A 22,769-nucleotide genomic window follows, 5' to 3' on the forward strand; every position below is an offset into this window, starting at 1 on the left:
TAAGTGTGGTGTTGAGCACGTAAAGTGTAAACATTCACGAGATTTTTTGAAAAACTGTTGGACACATGATCTCAAGGGTTGGTTTCAAGTTTGCACTGCATTGGGAATGTGTTTTCCTAAACTGAACGCGATGTCATTCAATTGGATGTACATGTATGGGTGGTTAGAAGCAAGTAACTATTTATTTTATTGTTATATATAAGTAAGGTAATTTATCGGTCAGGACACATGCTTCTGTATTGGAAAAAAAATGAGACATTCGGGGAAAACGTGAGTAAGCATCTGCTTTCGCTTATGCATGGTATGGAAACCCCTTTCTGTCTGTGTATAGGTTTCATTTTTTGTCATCATAATTGTTCATAAGAGATATTCTGAAAGATAAGAGACATAGCCTTAGACCTTGATTGTTGTTTTAATCTGTTGTTTAAGGTTACCTTTGCGGGCTCCACCATAAGATGAGGAGGACATAGTCGAGTTTATCAAGTGATCTCTACAAGTGCAGGAGGATTGACTGATCACCTCCCCATGTGCAATTAGAAACAACTTTTAATTAACCCAGTGCCTACAGACAATTTGCTTTAAGGTATTATACGAGAAAGTAAGATGGTGATGAACATTTTCCCCAAAATTTTGGCTTCCGATCTTTTACACCATTACTCGGAGTGTTCGCTAGATGTTAATGGTTACACAGATGTAACCATTGAAAATATGCCCGGTTAGTGTTACGATGCAAACTTTATGGGAATTGCGTCTTTGTTTGTAATTTATGTTGCTATTTCTATTTAAAGCGTAATTTCTGTTGCTATTTCTAATTAAAGCGTCGACATATTCCATGGTTTGGTAGCTCTCTGCTGGTTTTCTTTGGTAGTCTTGAAAGTGTTTAATTTAAAGAAGGCTGTATGCATGTACGGGTGATGCATTTACTAATCCACATGCCAGGTTTATGCAATTTAGGCGAAATAATGTAAGTTTGGTAGTCGTGAGTATTCTTCGATTCACGTACGATGCGCTACTACTACTCCATTGACACCCGAGATGGTGTGTAGGGAACGGAATAAGCCGGGTGGACCCGAATAACTTCCGAAATGGAGGCATCTCGTGTACGCCTTATGACACTGCAGCTTAGTCTCTCACTGCAAGGTTCGAGTGTTACAGCTCAATACCCCCCCTATTGCACAGTGATATCTGTCGCCGAGAGTCTCGTTAACACCGCTACCCAGTGCAGCGTCACTTGGTTGACCTAGTTTCATGTAACCAGGTCATGTTGTTGTCACTATCGCACTGCATAACCAATCTGATTTGACTTGACTGTAAATCGTAGACATTAGAATGGGATTGGACTGTAGGTAACTAGCAAAGTCTGAATATGTGGAGATTATGTGACTAGAGTGATTTGGAATGAAAGCTTGACAACGTTGTTATCCATAAATGCGTTTTCTACTTTGTTGTACGTGTTGGGCGTTTTGATGGGGTCGTCATTGAAAATCTAACGTCGGTTGGACAGTTTGGGTTGGTGGGACATGTTTTCCAATCCCTTGGCCATGGTGTGAGTTATAATTATTTGCGAATATTTTCATGGATATGTTATTGTATACATGACACTTTGTATGCACACTTCTTTCATTTTCTTGACAAATGTGTCAGAGATAAGAATGTAATCATCTGTAAACAGGAGCACAACTAGATAAGACAGGAATTTACTGAATACCCGGGTAACAAGGACTTTCTATCTTATGAAAACAACATTAGACTAACATGCAATTTAACATTATGACAATTTTTTTTATGATTAAACACAATCAAAAACTGATTTAATACAACCTACAGTTTTAGGTGACAGTCCGTTATGTCCTAAAATTGCCCATACTTTAGATCGATTTACGAAATCAAAAGCCTTTGAAAAATCATCAAATAGAGCAGACACGTTCTTTTGACTCCAAAGGCGACCTACAAGTGACTAAAGGATAATTACATTATCAAGCGAAGAATCTACCAGGTGGAAGCCAGAGTGAGATGTTTTAATACACATCACACCAAAACTATTAGTCAAGTCTGAAATTTATACTTTTCTAAAAATGCTGAGGACTGTAATACCTCTATAATTATAATGTGCAGTTTATATAAGTCCCTTTTGTGAAGTGATACTTTCAAACATTAAAATCTGCATTAAGTAAGGGAGTAAGAAAACAGAAATAAAATATTATAAGAACATTTTAAACCATCAGCTATAATCCTATGATGCCCGGCTTATTTTCCTCTATCTCGTGTAATTTGTAATTGAGTGTGTAAAAGTACACACATACATATCTGGGATGGCTTCTAACGGGATATCTATGTTATCAGTAATGTCAATATCATCAATTATTTTTGAACTATGAATACCTTTACGGTAGCTATAATGAGATACTGGGTTTAGCAGAAAGGGGAACAACCGAGAAACTCGTAAACGAAAAGATCTTACTGCTTATTTATATTATTCAACAGTGTATTTCTAATCTTGTCCATATGCATACGCTTCTTACTGTGTACAAGAGATGAAAAAATTCCGTTCATTTGCATATCTCTCAAATATCACATTTCCACAATCTACACAATCTAAGCAACGTGTCAAGTTTTTCACATCTATAGTACTCGCATGCCTTATCAACTGAAACATCGTTTATGGTCCCTCTTCACTTTATCCTCAACAACAGTGCAGCCATTTAATAGAATATTTTCACAAACAAACAGCATTGTTACTAAGCGAAAAGAAGGAATGCACTAACTAGGTATCGATCTATTCTAGGTTGACGTTTTCACTTTTGACTTTACAGTCTATTGCACTTCAACATGTATGCAGTGAGTAAAGATAATTATAACCCCGAAAATAAAACAAATACACTCTTGAAACAAGTTCAAACTTTTAAGGTATCTCATGAAACAGTAGTACCCAAATTGTGGATCAAGTACACTTTTTAATTAACACAGATCCACAGATTTTTAATTAACTTAGTTGTTTTAACACAACGTTTCTATTCTAAATTCCCGTATTTGGACGAAACGATGACTCCGTTTATAACACTTGTTGTCTACATATTTTCATTGAGGTCTTGTCTTTTTTCTACAACAACAGTTTGACCTCTGCATCGGTCAGGCTTGTTATCACCTATGAACAACCTGTAGAATCTATGGCTAGACAGTGAACAAGTACTTGAACCACTATCCAAGTACTCCTACGCTATGTCTATCACTTCAGAAGTTTCACCTTCAAGTTTTGATATTTAAGCATCAACCTTGCTCATATTCTCTATAACATGAGCATCTGTGTAAGCCTGTGTCAGTTTTACCATAATATCCATGACTTTCACCTGAGGGGAACTCATTTCATCAATGCCTTCCCAAACTGCTTTTCGTGTTCGCATATCTTGTTCAACTTGAATATTCAGCTTATTTTTCCCTTTGTAAACGCAAATTTAGCTTTTGCTTTCTGTCGTTTAAGGTTACGAGTAAACTGTTCTAATTCTTCATCTCCTTAATTTGAAGGTCCCCTTTTATTACTTCTTTTCTGTGAAGTGATTGACAATTCTTTAACTTCATCTGAAGTTTCTATCTTATCGGTTCCACATTACTTGAGTAACAACAACTACTACAATAATAAATTTCAACTAAAGTTCATGTTGATACTCAAATCATCTGTTTCCAAGTCTAATGTAGTTGATAAGCAATTGAATCTATTTTGCATTAAACAACCACGATCTGCTATCATTAATTATTGGATGAAATGCATACACATCGGCCCCATACGCCTCATGTGATGCGTCCATAAATGTATCAATGCATGTTCTGGGCATGAAATATGGGCTGGAAATATCACTCGCTATTATCAAATTCGTTCACATTTGGATCTGGAAGGAGTAACGCATCTATTCCAAGACCATGTATAATTAACTTTAACTTACTGCTGTTTCAGCTAATCATCTAACCGTACATTAGATTATGCGGGGTATATATCAAGACATGTTTATCTAATAAAACTATTACATGAGCATGTCATATAATGTCATAATCAAACAACCATACACTATTGTAGACTGCTTTAAACATGCACACTATGACAGGTCCTGTCCTTTTGAGGATAATATATTTCTGGTGTTTATATATCTGAAAAAGAACATTTTAAGGTCTCGCGTAAATAACAGTTTTCTGTTAAAATTACCAAATTGGTGGTATAAAAATTTTAATCGCTTTTTGTTTGTTTGCTTGGGTGTTGTTTAACTCAGATATATGACGGCGGCCTGTAAATAATGGAGTCTGGATCAAACAAGGATAGTCGCCTTTCACGGCTTGCTGAAGACCTATATCCTACCCGAGATCTTCACGGTTATTCTAGGTTCGTTCTTCTATGAATTCACATAAAATGAAATTCAAGTTTAATGTTAAAGCAATACATGTAAAACACAGGTGTTGAACCTCCTTACCTTATTATTTGAATATTTGACTTCATGTACAGTATTAACATTTGTCAAAGATCACGTGGGTTTTCCCACTACTGTGACTCCCCTTCACTACTCACAGATGATATCATTGAACTGAGCGACTTCCAGACTGTTCTACCAGGATTCACATCAAGTTAGTAGTTTATGATGTACATGTACATAGGTAATGTCTTATAGACTTTGTATAAGTTAAAAGGGACATAGTGTGGCGACTTGTGTGGTAAATGTAAAGTATTTGACCTGTATAATTAATTTTACTTCCTGTTCCTCCATTTTGTTCAATCGCTACCACCCACTTGATCTCACCATTTTCAACTTTTGCTAGCTATTTGTCGGAAGGCATGTATACAGAATATTACAAAATGTATACATCCATTGCCCTCATGTCGAAGAAAGACCTTGGCCCACGAACGAGAATATACAATTCGAAGTATGTACACTCGAAATGTAGTAGTTATTCTAAAACGATACCAAGACATAAAAAAGGAGAATATACTCATAAATATATAAATGTAACCAAAATTTCAGTTTATACATCAAAGTGCATCAAAACATTGCAGGAACAGTAACTTCAGAGACATTTTAGAGCATACCTTGATAGAGTAACACGCCGCTTTTGTATATTTTTGCAATACACGTACTTTGGGTGAGGACACAGTCGACCTTTTTTAGTGCATTCTGTCTTTCAAATACCCCGTCGCAAATAGCCTTGGTACGATATTGCCTTACTGCTCCTGTATTCTACACAACTCAATCACTGCATGTTATCAGTTATCGTGCCTGACACCGATGTCTGCTCAAGCGAAACCAGGTAGAACGACAGGGTAAATGAAAGACCTTTCCCGGGAAAACCACCACACCAAGAAATGTGACAATAGCGCACATTTGTGGGACGAATGAAGTAGGCAGCATAGCGCTTTTGTTCTCGGTAACAACTTCCTTATAATATTACACGTACATGTTGCACTGAGCCATATATGGCGGGGACATGTGCGTAGCTTTAGGTTTCCGTCGTACAAAATAAAATCAGTTATGAATTGGAGAAGACATAATAACACCAACACAAATACATGAATACATGCACATTATTAATTACAATAACGAATATCTTAACTCTGTACAGGATGACCTTGCAAGAATGGGTGTTCATTGGGGCTAAAACCAGAACGCTACTCATGCAAACATTTAGCATGAAACCCAGATGTGGATAGTTTATTTAAAATATCCCTCTACCTTAAAGAGAAAATGAACTATTGACGTCAGTATAAACATGTGCTGTGCAAATGAGTCATCACGTGTAAACCGAATATAGAGGGTAATGTCCACAATTTAGTCATATGACTTAACTTGAAAGACACCCTTGTGCATATAAACGCCTTTCGGGGTATCGGGGTTGTAACCATGCATATATCGTATAATTAACGTTAATATATTAATCTTTAGATGCTAGTGTGTACATTATGCATCAATCCGAACAATTGTGCGCATTGTATATACTCAGTATTCTGTAGTTCGACACAACAAACTGAGTATTATATATGACCTAAATACTAATTCGATAATCAAGAAATCAGAACTATTCTCAAAGGTTGTGATGTCGAGTAGAATAACAGGGACCAATCATTAGGTTTACACACATATGCATAGTATCGGTACAGGGACGGGTTAACGGGATCAGACACATGCTGTGTAGGATGACAGAGACCAGTTACTATGTCCACGCCCAGATGGCAAGTAGAATGACAGTGCCAAGTTACTAGGTCTACATACATGTGTAGATTAGGATTGCTGGGTCTGATCACTAGGTCTACACATATTTACAGTGGGAAAGTATAGACCAAAGACTGCACGCACATGTAAAGTAGAAAGGCAAGGGCAGTTCTATGGGGCAGATGTAGTACAGCAGGGATCAATCATTGTGTCTACAAACAGACGTAGAGTAAGGTTATTGGTACCGGTAACTCAGTCTTCACACAGATGTGCAGTAGGATCGCAGGGGCCAGTCACTGGGTGGACACACAGATGTAGAGTAGTAGCAGGGTCTGTTCACAGGGTCGACACACAGATGTAGAGTAGTAGCAGGGTCTGTTCACTGGGTGGACACACAGATGTAGAGTAGTAGCAGGGTCTGTTCACAGGGTCCACACACAGATGTAAAGTAGTAGCAGGGTCTGTTCACTGGGTGGACACACAGATGTAGAGTAGTAGCAGGGTCTGTTCACAGGGTCCACACACAGATGTAGAGTAGTAGCAGGGTCTGTTCACTGGGTGGACACACAGATGTAGAGTAGTAGCAGGGTCTGTTCACAGGGTCCACACACAGATGTAGAGTAGTAGCAGGGTCTGTTCACAGGGTCCACACACAGATGTAGAGTAGTAGCAGGGTCTGTTCACAGGGTCCACACACAGATGTAGAGTAGTAGCAGGGTCTGTTCACTGGGTGGACACACAGATGTAGAGTAGTAGCAGGGTCTGTTCACAGGGTCCACACACAGATGTAGAGTAGTAGCAGGGTCTGTTCACTGGGTGGACACACAGATGTAGAGTAGTAGCAGGGTCTGTTCACAGGGTCCACACACAGATGTAGAGTAGTAGCAGGGTCTGTTCACTGGGTGGACACACAGATGTAGAGTAGTAGCAGGGTCTGTTCACAGGGTCAACACACAGATGTAGAGTAGTAGCAGGGTCTGTTCACAGGGTCCACACACAGATGTAGAGTAGTAGCAGGGTCTGTTTACAGGGTCCACACACAGATGTAGAGTAGTAGCAGGGTCTGTTCACAGGGTCCACACACAGATGTAGGGTAGTAGCAGGGTCTGTTCACAGGGTCCACACACAGATGTAGAGTAGTAGCAGGGTCTGTTCACTGGGTGGACACACAGATGTAGAGTAGTAGCAGGGTCTGTTTACAGGGTCGACACACAAATGTGCGACAGAAGGTGTTACTGTTCAACACACAGATAAAGCTTGGGAACGAGTCACTGGATCTATGCACAAATGTACAGTGTATCTATACGGACTTGTCAAAGGGTCTACATAGAGATATTTAGTAGGATAAGAGGAATGAATCAATCACACAGAGTACACACACAGGTATAGAGTAGGATGGCAGGGACTAGTCACTGGATCTTCACAGAGACGTACTGTAGGACTGTTTGTACTGGTCTCTGAGTCCAAACATAAATGTAAGTTAGCAGGGCCTGGTCACTGAGTTCACGGGAGGGATAAAAGGTCTGGAGTTCCCGGATTTTAATGAGGTTGTAAACCTGCATCTAAGAGATAAAAGCGAGTTCCCTGACGTGCCTATTGTGTACCATTTTGTGATACTGTTATGCATTGTCTCGCCATGATGCTTTGGTTATCACAAAAAATGTCAACTAATTCTGTCAACTAACTGAGCAATACATACGTTTGGGTACATTAACCATCGCCGTGATACATCTTTGACTGCGGCAACACAGTGAACTGTTCTTGAACACTCTTCTCACAGTCTCTCATTTTCTTCTCACATTTTCTTCCAGACAAGGATATATTTGCGTTCCCTTTTTTATATAGTGTTGTTGTATTTCCTCCACTACCAAGAGACAGCAGTCTTTTATCTTTGGTTAGGTAAAATGTATTTGTAACACATTACATAATAGGTCAGTGTGAGTCAAGGTATTTTCCGTGTATGATGTCTTGGTCTGTCGTTTCAGACGTGAACTTTACAGTCATCTGTACGCTGTGGTGAATAATGAGTGGCCAGGGAAAAAGGAAGTCTACAGAAAAGTCAGAGGGCGGATCTAAAGGTAGTTCATTTATATACTCTCCAAAAATAACCGATTGCATTACAATGGATATTGTTCCTTTCACAAAAATGGCTTCAAAATTGTTACTTATGACATGGATCATCTACATATATATATGTGAGTATTTTGATATAGGGAATGGTGTCATTTGGTTTTGAAATTTTCACTTGCGTGCGTTGTTCACAAATTATTCTAACACATGTCGCCCAAACGCCATCTTGAACGCTTCACACCTGCAAATCACGGCAAACGTGCAGGCCCTACTTGGCTATAAAAAGAGAACATGTCAACAAATTTGTTATATGGTTTTACAATTTTGAACGAACTTAACTAAGACACGACATGACTCTGCAACACACTATATCGCCATAGTCCGACTTCAAGCGGGAGAGTTTCAGATAACAGTTGCCCATCGTCTTAATGCCAACCAGAGTACAATTTCACGTCTCGTTGTACCAAGTCAACATTCTGGGTCAACCAATGGCCTAACACGAGTCGGTACTTCCACGTGCTTTATTTACGTGATCGGAGTGACAGTGCTGAACACAAAACTACCAACGTGCCAGGACTACGAAGGATATCCGCACAGATTCATCTTCGCCAGGTTGAATTGGGAGCCAGGTGACCTTACTTTGGCTACGTCTTACTTCATTGGTTCTAACATTGAAGTTGACCTTGGATGGGCTGTAAACATTGTTTAAAGATAGTCATCTGCACCCAGAGTTGTGGTATTTTCTTCGGACGTTGTGCTGGATGGATAACAGCAACGGGTGTTCGAATCCATACAGTCCATACTGTGATGGATAACGACAGTCATATATGTGATAACTTCCAATTAGAAGTAACAGGTGGTGTTATCAGCTGCTACTGGTGATGCCTCATGTCTGCTTCTGTGGACATATGTAATGACAATGTTATTCGACACCATTCGAAGCTGGTGGTGAAACCAAGTTGAGCCTTACATAGTTGGTCATTGGTACCTTCGACTCAAAATTATGCCATAGAACAACTTTATAAACCAAGCTCAAACTTGCCTTGTCATTTGCAGTTATGTAATGCCTCACTGTTTGAAATGTGACAAGCCGAGGGATTGCTAAGAAGGTCTTAGAATGGACACACATGTCATATTTTTTTCATTAGTCATGTTTGATCATCAGTTAAATGTGTAGACCTAAAATGTGTTCTAATGTCTTGTATAAGAGTGAGGCTCGATCTTGAACGTTTATTACGATGTCACTACGATCAAGGCAGTTTTTGACGGACGTGTTATTGCGAGGCTTGTGACAAAATATTTTGCAAGGCTCAAGATCATCCCTAAACAAGAAAGCTTCATTATAACTGGTATCAAGGTCCAGGATCTTGGGATATATTGTTTGTTTGTGCGTGTGTTGTTTAACACCGCACATGGCTGTATAGAGGATGTATGACGGCCATCTGTAAATAATCGAGCCTGGACTAGACGGTGCAGTAATTGAAGTCTTGCATGTGAGCATCGATCCATGCAATTTTGATGCATTAAACATGCAGTCAACCAAGTCACTCAGCCTGATCAGCCGATTTTTTAAGTCGACAAGCAGAGGTTGCTGGGAACCTGACTGTATTCTCACCCGTAATCACCACGGGTTGTGCATATGTTGTGAATCGTGAATAGGACTCTCCTGCCAAGGTTGGTTCCCAAATCCTCAATGTTTTATAGCAAAGGTACCACCATTTACACCAGTCCTCTATGCTGTACCCCAAACGACATGAGAAAAAGCGGAACCATGGGCAACCTTATCTGCGGCATGAGTCAATACTGCAACAAAGGTATAGTTAAAACCACTAATCGAAGGTGATGAAGAAAATAACAACGCATCAACGTAAAGATGTTATTGTTATTGACTTGAGTGCACACGATGTAGAAGACTTCTGACCGTTGCCTGAAAAGAATGCACATGATGCATTATTCCCTCTACTAGTACATTTTGAATCCATTTGCCTTGCTGCTGATGCTGTTGTTGTCCAGCATTCCAATCAATCTGTAGCTTATTCGGCATGTCGAATCCGGTCACGTGACGTAGCACCATCATGTACTGGTCTGGCATTTTTCTGCAAGATGATATGTGGAAAACATTTCCAAATTTGACACAGTAATAAAAAATTTGTCCGACGCAATTCCCTATTTTGACTTGAATCAATCGTTCCCGTGTTTTTTTCTGGAGAACAATGGGCTTGCCTTAGCATGTGTCTGTGATTGGTGCCATGGGGTGGCAGGGTGTGCTCACCATTTCGCGAACAACAGGAAAGATTGCTCGTTGATAGTGATTCAGAACGACATTCTCATGATCAAGTGGTTGGTTGGTTGGATGGTCTGTTGTTTAACGCCGTACTCAGCAATATTCAAGGCATATGATGGCGGTCTGTAAATAATCGAGTCTGGACCAGACAATCCAGTGATTGATGTCATGAGCGTCAATCCACACAATAGGGATACGATGATATGCATCAACCAATTCAGCGAGCCTGACCACCCGATCCCGTTAGTCGCCTTTTACGACAAGCATAGTCACCTTTTACGGCAAGCATGGGTTGCTGAAGACCTATTCTACCCCGGATCTTCACGGGTCCATGATCTAGTGGGAATCGTGCAAATAATATCTTACGTGTATGGAAAGGGTTATTTATGGAACTTCAATGCTACTATACCACATTCACTCTGGAATGTATGACTAATTGAACCATGTATCATAAGCTCTTTTTCGTGGTTGTGTTGCATGATCAAATCTTATGTTTCAGCAGCAGCATTTAGTATCAAAAGAACAGCAATGAGCGGAAGTGCAAGGGCTTTCAACTCCAAAGTGTCCGCTGTGGAAGGAGGCAGTACTAATTTACGTGGAGGTAAGTTAAGTTGGTTAGTTAATTGTACCTGCTAGTATGAGTGTAGTAGAGAATCAATGTGAACATTTGAAGTGATTGCACTTTGTACACGATCGACGCGTAGTCCGTCAGCCATCATTTTGGCACCCGTTTTTTTCACAACTATTTTCTATTAAGCTGTCAACCAAAGATTGGCCGAAGTGAGCTGGCATTACCGGCAGCTTCTCGGAAACCTGTCGTAGGCGTCATTTGGTCATCCAAGACATGTTCTAATGGGGAGATGTCTGGCCAACTAAACGTATATTCTGAAGTATGAACCGATTTATTCATATCGTAGATTCTGACGCTTCAAACATGCAAGTATGTAAACATGTATGTACTCGCCATGTATGATTATGACCACAGGCAATTCTAAATGGAAATGGGTTTAACGCCTGTTTAAACAGTATTGGAGTAATACCACATAATGTCAGCACAAACTACTGCAGTTTTTAGAGGGTTACCGAGTTACGAGCACGTGCATGATGCTGACAAATCACTGATAACAGTAAAGACGAAGCCGGAATTGGAAACAAGGCTCTTATCATTATCGGATCCAGAACACTGCTAATATTATTAACACTGCACATCAAAATGCGCCTACTTAGATCACTTGACCACCTGTCTCATCATTTGTAGACGTAGATGTAAAGATCATTGAGGAAGGCATGACTGGCGATGCAGTGGCTGAGAACTGCAACATACAGGCGGCCAAGGACCACAGAACATTCATAGGAGGAGGTTTGATTTGTTTCATATCTTGTATGTGTTTCACACATTGGTCCCTCTAAAACCAAACTTCAACCTAATTATCTCACTTAATCTGCATTCATCTTATGCGTCACAATGTAGCTATATTTCAGTCATGAAATTATAATATTTATTTAGATAATCAGTATGGAGTATCATTAATCCATGTAAAAAATTATAATAAGGATTGGTCATATTGTTAAGTATACGGTGCTCTTAGTTAATGGCATAAGTGGGATTCGGGCCAACGGGTATATCACATATGACGAGAGTGATAAGGTTTGGAAATATCATCAGAACTGTCAGAAACAGGGCATTTCTAACCAGGTACCATCTCGGAATCAACCTCACAGAGCGGCAGATAAGGCATTGGGGTGGGAAAGACTAGATGGGTAGAATAGTCGATTAAAGGTTACCGACCAATGGTAAATCAGAATGTTGAAAGTTTTAACGAAGAGCGCACCTCAAGGTAGCCAGCCTGGTGCGCGCCTGCTCTCGTCTTGTCAAGTGACCAAATCTAAGGCCCTAGCATTTCGACTGAGACTGAAGCTTTGAGCCCGAAGTCTTTTACTTAAGTGACAAATAGAGTGGGTTGGACCAGCAGTACAAACAGTGAATCAAAACTGTTAATTAAGAACGTCCTCTTGTGATTTGGGGAACCTGTGGTAAATGTCCAGGGGCTTTGAGTACTGACACTGTAGCTCTCGCACATCCCAAATCGCTAGGATCGAAGAATGAAGAGTTTAGGTGGGGGTTTCTCAATCCAGATATTGGCTACGACTAAGTCGGAACGCAAACGACCTTCTAATTACCGTGAATGAACTTCTTAAAAGACCTTGGACAGATAAACTGGCAATGTAAACTCATAAATATACTGATGGGTTTATCTTATGGTATGTTAAAACACTGAAAGTATCTATATTTCAAAACATTTAATTTCATAAAGAAATATATGTTTGACATTGTTTGGCAAGTAATTGTTGTATAAAGATCTCAAGAGGCTAACCTTTAGATATCCTAATGATTACGAAGCCTTCTGTACAGTGATGTGTAAGAAATACAGACTTTCTATGGAAAATAAAGATAATTGAGATGATTATGCTTCTTAGTTCCAGTTGGAGATCTAGACCTCAGTGAATCTGACCAAGGTATGTATGTCATGTAATCTCTTTTCGTATCATATTCACTTTACTGAAGTGAGAACTATAATCGCAAGGTTATTTAACAATAATTCAGAATTGTTGTAACACTTTCAAACCACATCTGATATGGAGGTTAGCCCAGTGATCTACATCTCCTCGAGGCAAGAGTGTCTATTAGCCTGTATCAAAATCCAGAAACCACACATTCTTGTGTCGGGAAGATGAGTGATCTAACGCTCTGCAGTTCTCCCTGCTGCCGACTTGCGTGTATGAGTCTTGCTTGCATCTGCTCATCGTGATGTCGTGTCCAAGAATCGCCTGAATACTCCCTGATGACATACGAATAAAACAGGCCAAAGAAAGCATTCACGTGAAATTTGGATCGGATCAAAACACTACAAACGCCATCAAAACGTTTCTAGGCCGTCAACATTGCCAACTTAAGGCCCAAAATTATGATACCCGTATCAAATACATCCCCATTAAATAAAACTATTCTTGTTTTGTTCCATTTTTAGCCACAATCAAATATCGGTGTTTAGTTTATATATGCATACTAAATTGGGGGCGATTATAGATAAATTTCGCATCTTGTGAAACTAATGACACATTTTATTCATCTATGCACACACACAACGTGTTAACAGTATTATGACATTACAGTATATACATTCTTCATAATTGTGTAAATCAACTAATGAATGAGTGAATGAATCAATGAATGAAAAGTTGTGCACGAAAAAGTTATGAAAACTGTCGTGGTAATCAAATTATTATTTCATGATCAATCTCAACGCGGGCACATTTTGTGCTTGCACATGTGCACTGTGAGCAAGCTGAGCAGCCATCGTTACGGATTTCGAATTTGTGCAAACTCGTGGTCACAACCCAACTTATATTCAGTCCTTGCAACTATCTTGAATACATTCAATATACTGCAACCCCTAAAATCCTTTTGAATGCTCATGTTGTTTTGTTCTCAATGTTAACGCAGTAAATGTGTACAGTGATACAACACATGGTCACATCTGTGAAGCATTCACACGTAGGTTTAACAAGATACTGCACTTTAAAACCTACTTGTAATTTAGTTTGAAAACACGTTCTTTAATATTTTATTAAATTAGTGGCGAATAAATGTTATTATATGTTAATTGTGCGTCCATTCATGTGATGAACATGAAAAATATTCCGCTGAAGTTAAAAACAAAGAATTCATCAGGTTGGAACATTTTTTTCTTTTTCAGCTGAAGCAAAGGAATGCGATCTCACATTTGGTATGTTACAAGTTTGGTTTTAGAGCACAGAAACTTTTATGATTAGGAAAAACAATTATTATACTTTCTATCGCCAGGTAATATAATGTACAAGCCTTATATTCCCCACTATCGTATAATAAAATTATTTTCATTTCGCAAGTTGATGATTGTTCGTACTAATATCATAAAGTTATTAATTATGTATCGTTAACAAAATTACTTCAATCTATAATATACCTGTTTATGACTTTGCATTGTGCATTACATCTTGTTGTCAGGTAAGGACACCTTTGTGCTGCTGGTATCGGGGGCTGGAGATGGATATGAAACATTCAAGAAAGATGTTCAGTTTATGGAGGCCCTATTCATGTCTCCTTATTTTGAAATCAGGTATTTTAAGAGATGTTCCACTCTAGTAATTCTTTAAATTAGGCATTTGATTTCGTTTCATAATCAAAGAGTTATATTTAACACGTCCCATTTTAATTCTGGAAACCCAAAAGTCCAGAAACTCTACGCTCTTTGCCCAGTCTCGGTTAAAGGTATTTACAAAATTAAACATGCCGTTTTCATTGGAACATACCAAGGAAGAAAACATGAAAAAAAAATTGTTTAAAAACTCAATATTTAGACTATGTCGCCCATGGGCCTGCCCATGGGCGAAGTGTGGCCCATGGGCCTGCCCATGGGCGAAGTCTGGCCCATGGGTAGGCCCATGGGCAGGCCCATGGGCGTGAATATTTTCCTCTACTTAAAACTCATGTTTTTGTTTCGCAAATACATTTAATGTATTCATTCAAGTATCATGACACAAAATTTAACTCATTTTAACTTAATTCAACGATTTTATAGCGATATTGAAATATTTCGCCCATGGGCGAGAAAAAGGTTTGGCCCATGGGCAGGCCCATGGGTAGGCCCATGGGCAGGCCCATGGGCGAGAATATGTTCCTTTACTTAAAACTCATGTTTTTGTTTCGCAAATACATTTAATGTATTCATTCAAGTATCATGACACAAAATTAAACTCATTTTAACTTAATTCAGCGATTTTATAGCGATATTGAAATATTTCGCCCATGGGCGAGAAAAAAGGTTTGGCCCATGGGCAGGCCAATGGGCGAGAACATGTTTCTTTACTCAAAACTCAACTATTTTACGGCGTTATTAAAATATTTCGCCCATGTTTTCGTCAGTTCCTTTCAAGCATCAACTAACTGTTTGCAAAGTATATTGTATCATGTGAAACATACTTTATATTATATCATTATATTACTATTTAAAAAGGGCTTTTGGTTGGATGTTTCCTTTAGTTCTACAAATTTCACCTGTTTTACATATTGTAGCGATCTTTAATGAACCCGGCCTTACCTCTCAAAACGTTTTGACAGTTTATCATACGAATTCATGTGCGTGTACTCAAATTCATTGGAGTTATTTTCCACAACATTAAATTTTAGTTAGTTTCTATTTCATTTCCCATTTTATGTCCCGTTGATACATCACACTGGGCAATTACGTGACACTAGGTATGCAATATACAGGTACGCGTGCGCGTATTTTAATGAAAAAAACTATTCGTCTTTTATTGCATAACGTTTGGCTGAATATCTTACATTCTAACGAAATCTCGAAATAATTATTTAATTACAAGCAGTGTCGAACTGACCAGTAGGAATTATGTTTCAATGCGATTGAGGAAAACGTGAGTGAATATTGTGACACTAAAGCAACTTTTAACTGCATTGTCACTTTTGGTATGAAAATGGTAATAGTTAAGAAAAACGTAACAGCCTTCTTATGATAATTCTCATATTCTCATTAGTACGTTGTGTCTAATTACAGTGTCGGCCTTATTTACAGGTGATTCTACAGTACTTGTTGTCGGTCAATTACAATCTGCCACACCACGCGTGAATAAACAGTTATGCAGGTGTTGCTGTGGGCAAATACCTAGCCTGTACATGTATATTTTTGTGGATACATGTATTACATATTTTCGTTCATATGTGGATATATTAAGCACCAAGACACAAAAAGTTTATGAAAGATGAATTTGTGCCTTGATATATATATTCAACGCGAACGAAGCTTGTATTTTCTCCGCGATCCTGATGTGTAGCATCGTTTAATTGGTCATTCATTAAAAGTATGTTGTGAGGCGATATCAAAGGAGCCGCTCAATATACACAGTGTCGTCCGTTTCGCGTGAACTACCACCCTACCCTGTCAGTAAGAGTTATGTAATCGGTACACAAATATATTTGGTGCAATGTCAGTGTGGAAGGAGTTTGAATTACGTCCGCCAGGCCAGTGGCCACAGAAAGTATAGTACCAATCAACAAGGCCAATGCCGTACTAATAACCTAGTGACTCGCGTAACAACGGCTGTCAATATGTCTGCTACATCTACCATACCATCATCCCTGTCACAACTGGCGTATTAACGGCTTATTCAAAATATTAATTGTAGAAATGTCGTTACCAGACTAACGTACGTCGTATTCAGTCCTCAACTGGATGTTACATTCCTTATATCAGTTAACAGCCCTGTTTGTGAAAATATTTACTAGACATAAGATTTAATGACTAATAAAATCAATTGTAAGACCGCATAGACCATAAAACCGAATAAAATATGTCTTGGTATCATCTCTTGTGTATTAGATGATGGCAATGACCGGAAATGTTATAACGTTAGATTAAGAAGGAGAAACATTAAAGTGTTTTAGAATACTTGGAAACATGAGCAATAAGATGTAGCAACATAAACATGCATGGAATAGGGGAAAAGGATGAAAACAAATTGAAAAGGATTTTAATACAAAATTATCGAACTAAATAACTTGCCTGAACAGAAGGGGTACCCAAACTTGTTTGACAGTTATTCGTGTGTTGTAGACTGTCGAATTGGATTCATGTGTGTACGTAGGGTAGGCATATCTATTGCAAGTTTTAGTACTCATACACTTTCTCTTTTTGTGTTTTGTTTGTTTGTTGTATAACGCCACATTTAGCAATATTTCAGCTGTATGACGGCGGTCTGTAAATAATCGAGTCTGGACCAGACAATCCAGTGATTGACATCATGTGCATCGATCCACGTAATTTGGATACGATGACATGCATCAACCAAGTCAGCGAGCCTGACCACCCGATCCCTGTAGTCGCTTCTTACGACAAGCGCTGTCGCCCTTTTACGCCAAGAATGGTTTGTTGAAGATCTTCACGGGTCAATTGAATGCAGGGATTTGTGTAAAGTCATTCAGACAGCATACAATGCCAACTAAAAAATTATACTCAGTGTCTCCGCAAAGTAATATAGTACGGTACTTAGAGTACATGTGAGATTATACTCAGATTAGGGAGATGTTTAATCCATATAACGTGTTATTATTCTACCTAACAATGTATTTAATGAAATGAATGCAAAACAAACACAAAAGGTTTTATTGAAAAAACTACCCCTAGTCTTGACTTATAAAACAACTGCAACCCGACACAGATTAAACGCAACTTACAAACACAATCATAATCTAGTTAGTTAATCACTCAACGAGGCCGCTGACTCTGCCCACAGTATGACTGTATTGGGCAGTTCAGTAATTAGGAGCCAAATCCAGGCAGGTACGCTGGTCACACTTGACTGGTCTGACTGATGATTAGGTCGTCTGACAATTGGGAGTGAACCATAGCAAAAAGTATCTGCGAAACTATTTGCTCCTTTTGTAGGACCGATTAGTTTTATTACCATGGGCCTCGGCACAAGCGTGGTGTTGGAAGATAAGTTATACATGTACATCCGATATGGTGACTGTTTTTCGCTATTCATATTCTAAATACATTCATAATACCACAACATTTTAGTACTCCTTGAAACTTTACAATCACTTCAATATGTACAATAGATTGAACGAGAACACTTGATATATTGCAGATTATTAAATCATTGTCTCTATTATCAGCCGCTACGTTTGTATCGTTTGCATTGTACAATGAAATATTTTATCTGTCCTTTTGCAGATTTAGCCTCAGAATGTGCTCATTCGAATTAGGAACGAAAATAATTGCTTATCATGAGTATATATGATACAGTTAAAAGTTACTTGTACACTGTAGACGTATTCACTTTAAAGTCGCATACGACCTTCGCGAGCGAGTTGAATGATCCAGGTTAATTGGAACGAAGTCTAGAAAGGGTTATAAAGTTTTGTATTTGGTAATGTGTAGGTTTGTTAAATATAATTTTTTAAATTCCTTTTATTTCAATATGTAAAAACATAACTATGCGCTTAAAAACAGAGCTGACTTGATGGGAGATAGCCACCTCAGATTGTCTGTTGGACACAGTTTAACCTTACTGTGTCCTCACCCTGGTTGTTGTTACCGTTGTTATAAGGGATCAAGAGCTACGGCTCATTGCATTTTTGGTTACAGTCTGTATCACTAAAGTGGACATGTGCAGGTGAACTCTGTTCAATTAGTATATGAAATGCCCCAAAATGTGAACTCCAGACAATAATAACCTGAGGGTAAATCCACGTGCGTCTGCCTTTCCCCTCGTTCACCTTCGAAATCCTTGATTATTATATCATGCCAGAGTTCTGAAATTCAGTGACAATGTTGCTGAACAGTAGAATCTGATGGACGTTTTGTGCAGAACCTGTTTGACACTATGGGTTCCAGGACCACTAACACTCTGAGCTGAAAAAGTTTGGTCCTAACCGCACCCAACATCTACAAGTTTGTAAGCTTGTAGACATCATTAAGAAGTAATTAACACTCCCATGCTGAGACCTTTCTCAAAATTCAGACCGGTGGCAGGCTGCCAACAAAGAGAAGAAAATATCGCAGACCCGACACGAGTGTGCTCAGTCAAACAATGAACTTACGACCGGCAGAAAACAACTCCAGTTGAGTATGCCGATGCTGTATCTCAGCCGTGTTGGCCTGAAAATTTAAACATGCTAATTAAATCCAAAATCGTATAAATATTTTTAATAGAAACCGTATCTTAATTTGTTCTCGCACTGCATCATATCGTGTATTTCATCTGTATATGTGTAATGTGTATATGTATCAATGACTACACTTATACCGCATATTCTGCAACAGACTATAATTAATCACCTTATTATTGTCTCTCCATTTACCATGGCTGACTGCACTAATACCCTTTTAACAGTGGACACCGATATCAGTATACATGTAGGCTTTTTGTTCAAAAAGGAATATGCAGGAAATTATATGTAACAATTAACTGTGTACTAATTACATGTTTGAATGTTATCAGTTTTACGTTCTGAGATACAGTGATGTAAGCATATTCTAAAATCTTCTACAAATATAATAAAATACAAAACTCTCTGCCGTAATTTTTTGTGGAAATCATTCGATCAAGTAAAAATGACTGCGTGACAAGACGAATCAACTATTTATACCCGATAAAAGAAACTGCCGTATTTTAGGAACAGTGCTATAACAAGACATTTGAAATTTCTAACAAGCAGATACATTAGATACAGTGACTAGACTACAGGTACGTAATCCGTATCAATCAAAGGTGTAAAAAAACTGAAAATCATATCTGTCGGAGACCTACCAAATTACCAAGTTTTATCATTACTATATTTATTACAATGCAAATACTTTAGTGATACATTTTTTAGAGGAGAGGGCATACACACAAGTATATTGCTTCCGTGTGTGAATGCAGGTTGTACTTGGTATCTAAGTTCTCAGTTTCATACCGGTTGTATAACTGAATTTGTATATGGAACCATGCGTACAGCATGACAATTACTTGCTATTCGTCAGTTTACAACACACATAACACGGTCAAACAATTTTAGGCACCGCTTTTGCGAGTTATTTAGTACAATAATGTTTTATTAAAATCTATTTCAATTTGTTTTCACCATTTTCCCAATTGACAGTCGTTGTTGCGTGCGTCACTAGGTAATTAGTACGGATTGACCTTGTTTATTGTTTCTATACTTTGAGGATTTCTGTGGCAAGTGGCGGACGTAATTCAAACTCCTTCCGCACTGACACCGCATCAAATATATTTGTGTACCGATTACATAACTCTAATGGACAGGATGGGGTGGTAGTTCACCGGACGACACTGTGTATATTGGGCGGCTCCTTTGATATCTCCTCACAACATACGTTTATTGAATGACCCCATTAAACGATGATACACATCTCGATGAATATATCAAGGCACTAATTCATCTTTCATAAACATTTTTTTGTCTTTGTGCTTAATATATCCACATATCAACGAACATTTGTAAAACATGTATCCTAAAAAAAATAAACATTTTCAGGCTAGGTATTTGCCCACAGCAACACCTGCATAACTGTTTATTCACGCGTGGTGTGGTAGATCGTAATTGACCGAGAGCAGGTATTGTAGAATCACCTGTAAATAAGGCCGACGTACTAATGAGAATTATCATAAGAAGGCTGTTGTTTTTTCTGAACTGTTACCATTTTCATACAAAAAAAGTGACAATGCAGTTAAAAGTTGCTTTAGTGTCACAATATTCACTCACGTTTTCCTCAATCGCATTGAAACATAATTCCTACTGGTCAGTTCGAAACCGCATGTAATTAAATAATTATTTCGAGATTTCGTTAGAATGTAAGATATTCAGCCAAACGTTATGCAATAAAAGACGAATAGTTTTTTTCATTAAAATACGCGCACGCGTACCTGTACATTGCATACCTAGTGTCACGTAACTGCCCAGTGTGATGTATCAACGGGACATAAAATGGGAAATGAAATAGAAACTAACTAAAATTTAATGTTGTGGAAAATAACTCCAATGAATTTGAGTACACGCACATGAATTCGTATGATAAACTGTCAAAACGTTTTGAGAGGTAAGGCCGGGTTCATTAAAGATCGCTACAATATGTAAAACAGGTGAAATTTGTAGAACTAAAGGAAACATCCAACCAAAAGCCCTTTTTAAATAGTAATGTAATGATATAATATAAAGTATATTTCACATGATACAATATACTTTGCAAACAGTTAGTTGATGCTTGAAAGGGACTGACGAAAACATGGGCGAAATATTTTAATAACGCCGTAAAATAGTTGAATTAAGTAAAAATTAGTTAAATTTTGTGTCATGATACTTGAATAAATACATTTAATGTATTTGCGAAAGAAAAACATGAGTTTTGAGTAAAGAAACATGTTCTCGCCCATGGGCCTGCCCATGGGCCAAACCTTTTTCTCGCCCATGGGCGAAATATTTCAATATCGCTATAAAATCGTTGAATTAAGTTAAAATGAGTTAAATTTTGTGTCATGATACTTCAATAAATACATTAAATGTATTTGCGAAAGAAAATCATGAGTTTTAAGTAAAGAAACATGTTCTCGCCCATGGGCCTGCCCATGGGCCAAACCTTTTTCTCGCCCATGGGCGAAATATTTCAATATCGCTATAAAATCGTTGAATTAAGTTAAAATGAGTTAAATTTTGTGTCATGATACTTCAATAAATACATTAAATGTATTTGCGAAAGAAAATCATGAGTTTTAAGTAAAGGAACATATTCTCGCCCATGGGCCTGCCCATGGGCCAAACCTTTTTCTCGCCCATGGGCGAAATATTTCAATATCGCTATAAAATCGTTGAATTAAGTTAAAATGAGTTAAATTTTGTGTCATGATACTTGAATGAATACATTAAATGTATTTGCGAAACAAAAACATGAGTTTTAAGTAAAGGAACATATTCTCGCCCATGGGCCTGCCCATGGGCCTACCCATGGGCCAAACCTTTTTCTCGCCCATGGGCGAAATATTTCAATATCGCTATAAAATCGTTGAATTAAGTTAAAATTAGTTTAATTTTGTGTCATGATACTTCAATAAATACATTTAATGTATTTGCGAAATAAAATCATGAGTTTTAAGTAAAGGAACATGTTCTCGCCCATGGGCCTGCCCATGGGCCTACCCATGGGCCAGACTTCGCCCATGGGCCACACTTCGCCCATGGGCAGGCCCATGGGCGACATAGTCTAAATATTGAGTTTTTAAACAATTTTTTTTTCATTTTTTCTTCCTTGGTATGTTCCAATGAAAACGGCATGTTTAATTTTGTAAATACCTTTAACCGAGACTGGGCAAAGAGCGTAGAGTTTCTGGACTTTTGGGTTTCCAGAATTAAAATGGGACGTGTTATTTGCTATTTATTAACGAGTGTCTAATTTAAATAACTGAAATGTTCATTACTTCATTCATTTCGTGGTAGCGTGGCTTCGAGTTGTGTGCTTGACAAGTTTCGCTAATCTTGGTTCAAATCCCGAATGCTGTCGGGTAAATGCTTTCAATCTATTCTATTACAGTGATGACAACATTTTTAGGTAACATTCAAGCCAGGATTGAAGGGGAAAATGATCGACAATATCAAGACGGAAATTGGCAAG

The 22,769-nt window shown here is 38.2% G+C and overlaps 2 protein-coding genes across 3 annotated transcripts in view; one reads left to right on the forward strand and one right to left on the reverse strand.

The window, feature by feature from the left end:
- The window catches only part of LOC124110390, a 23,683-nt gene extending 18,486 nt beyond the window's left edge, over positions 1–5,197 (reverse strand). The window contains exon 1 of the mRNA XM_048383609.1: positions 5,069–5,197. The gene's annotated coding sequence lies outside the window, so the exon portion shown is untranslated. The remainder of the gene's footprint in view (positions 1–5,068) is intronic.
- LOC125372909 lies at positions 3,635–22,769 on the forward strand. 2 transcript variants are annotated; one of them, XM_048383613.1, is made up of 8 exons: positions 3,635–4,608; positions 8,171–8,263; positions 11,039–11,140; positions 11,798–11,899; positions 13,018–13,056; positions 14,298–14,327; positions 14,588–14,699; positions 22,689–22,769. In XM_048383613.1, exons 2-8 carry the CDS (start codon positions 8,209–8,211, stop codon positions 22,708–22,710), a joined length of 462 nt encoding a protein of 153 aa, XP_048239570.1. In that variant the 5' UTR covers positions 3,635–4,608; positions 8,171–8,208; the 3' UTR covers positions 22,711–22,769. The 2 variants fall into 2 exon arrangements, with proteins under 2 accessions (XP_048239570.1, XP_048239571.1); XM_048383614.1 differs by having other exon boundaries at positions 22,707–22,744.

The sequence above is a fragment of the Haliotis rufescens genome, unplaced genomic scaffold (assembly GCF_023055435.1).
Source record: "Haliotis rufescens isolate VD_foot unplaced genomic scaffold, xgHalRufe1.0.p SCAF_5, whole genome shotgun sequence".
NCBI lineage: Eukaryota > Metazoa > Mollusca > Gastropoda > Lepetellida > Haliotidae > Haliotis > Haliotis rufescens.

Bases quoted from the DNA above. Each gene is read 5' to 3' on its own strand.
- LOC125372909 (XM_048383613.1), top strand. From the start codon at position 8,209: ATGAGTGGCCAGGGAAAAAGGAAGTCTACAGAAAAGTCAGAGGGCGGA. The intron at 13,057-14,297 runs GTATGTATGTCA...TTTCTTTTTCAG, and splicing joins CCTCAGTGAATCTGACCAAG to CTGAAGCAAAGGAATGCGAT. The intron at 14,328-14,587 runs GTATGTTACAAG...TCTTGTTGTCAG, and splicing joins GGAATGCGATCTCACATTTG to GTAAGGACACCTTTGTGCTG.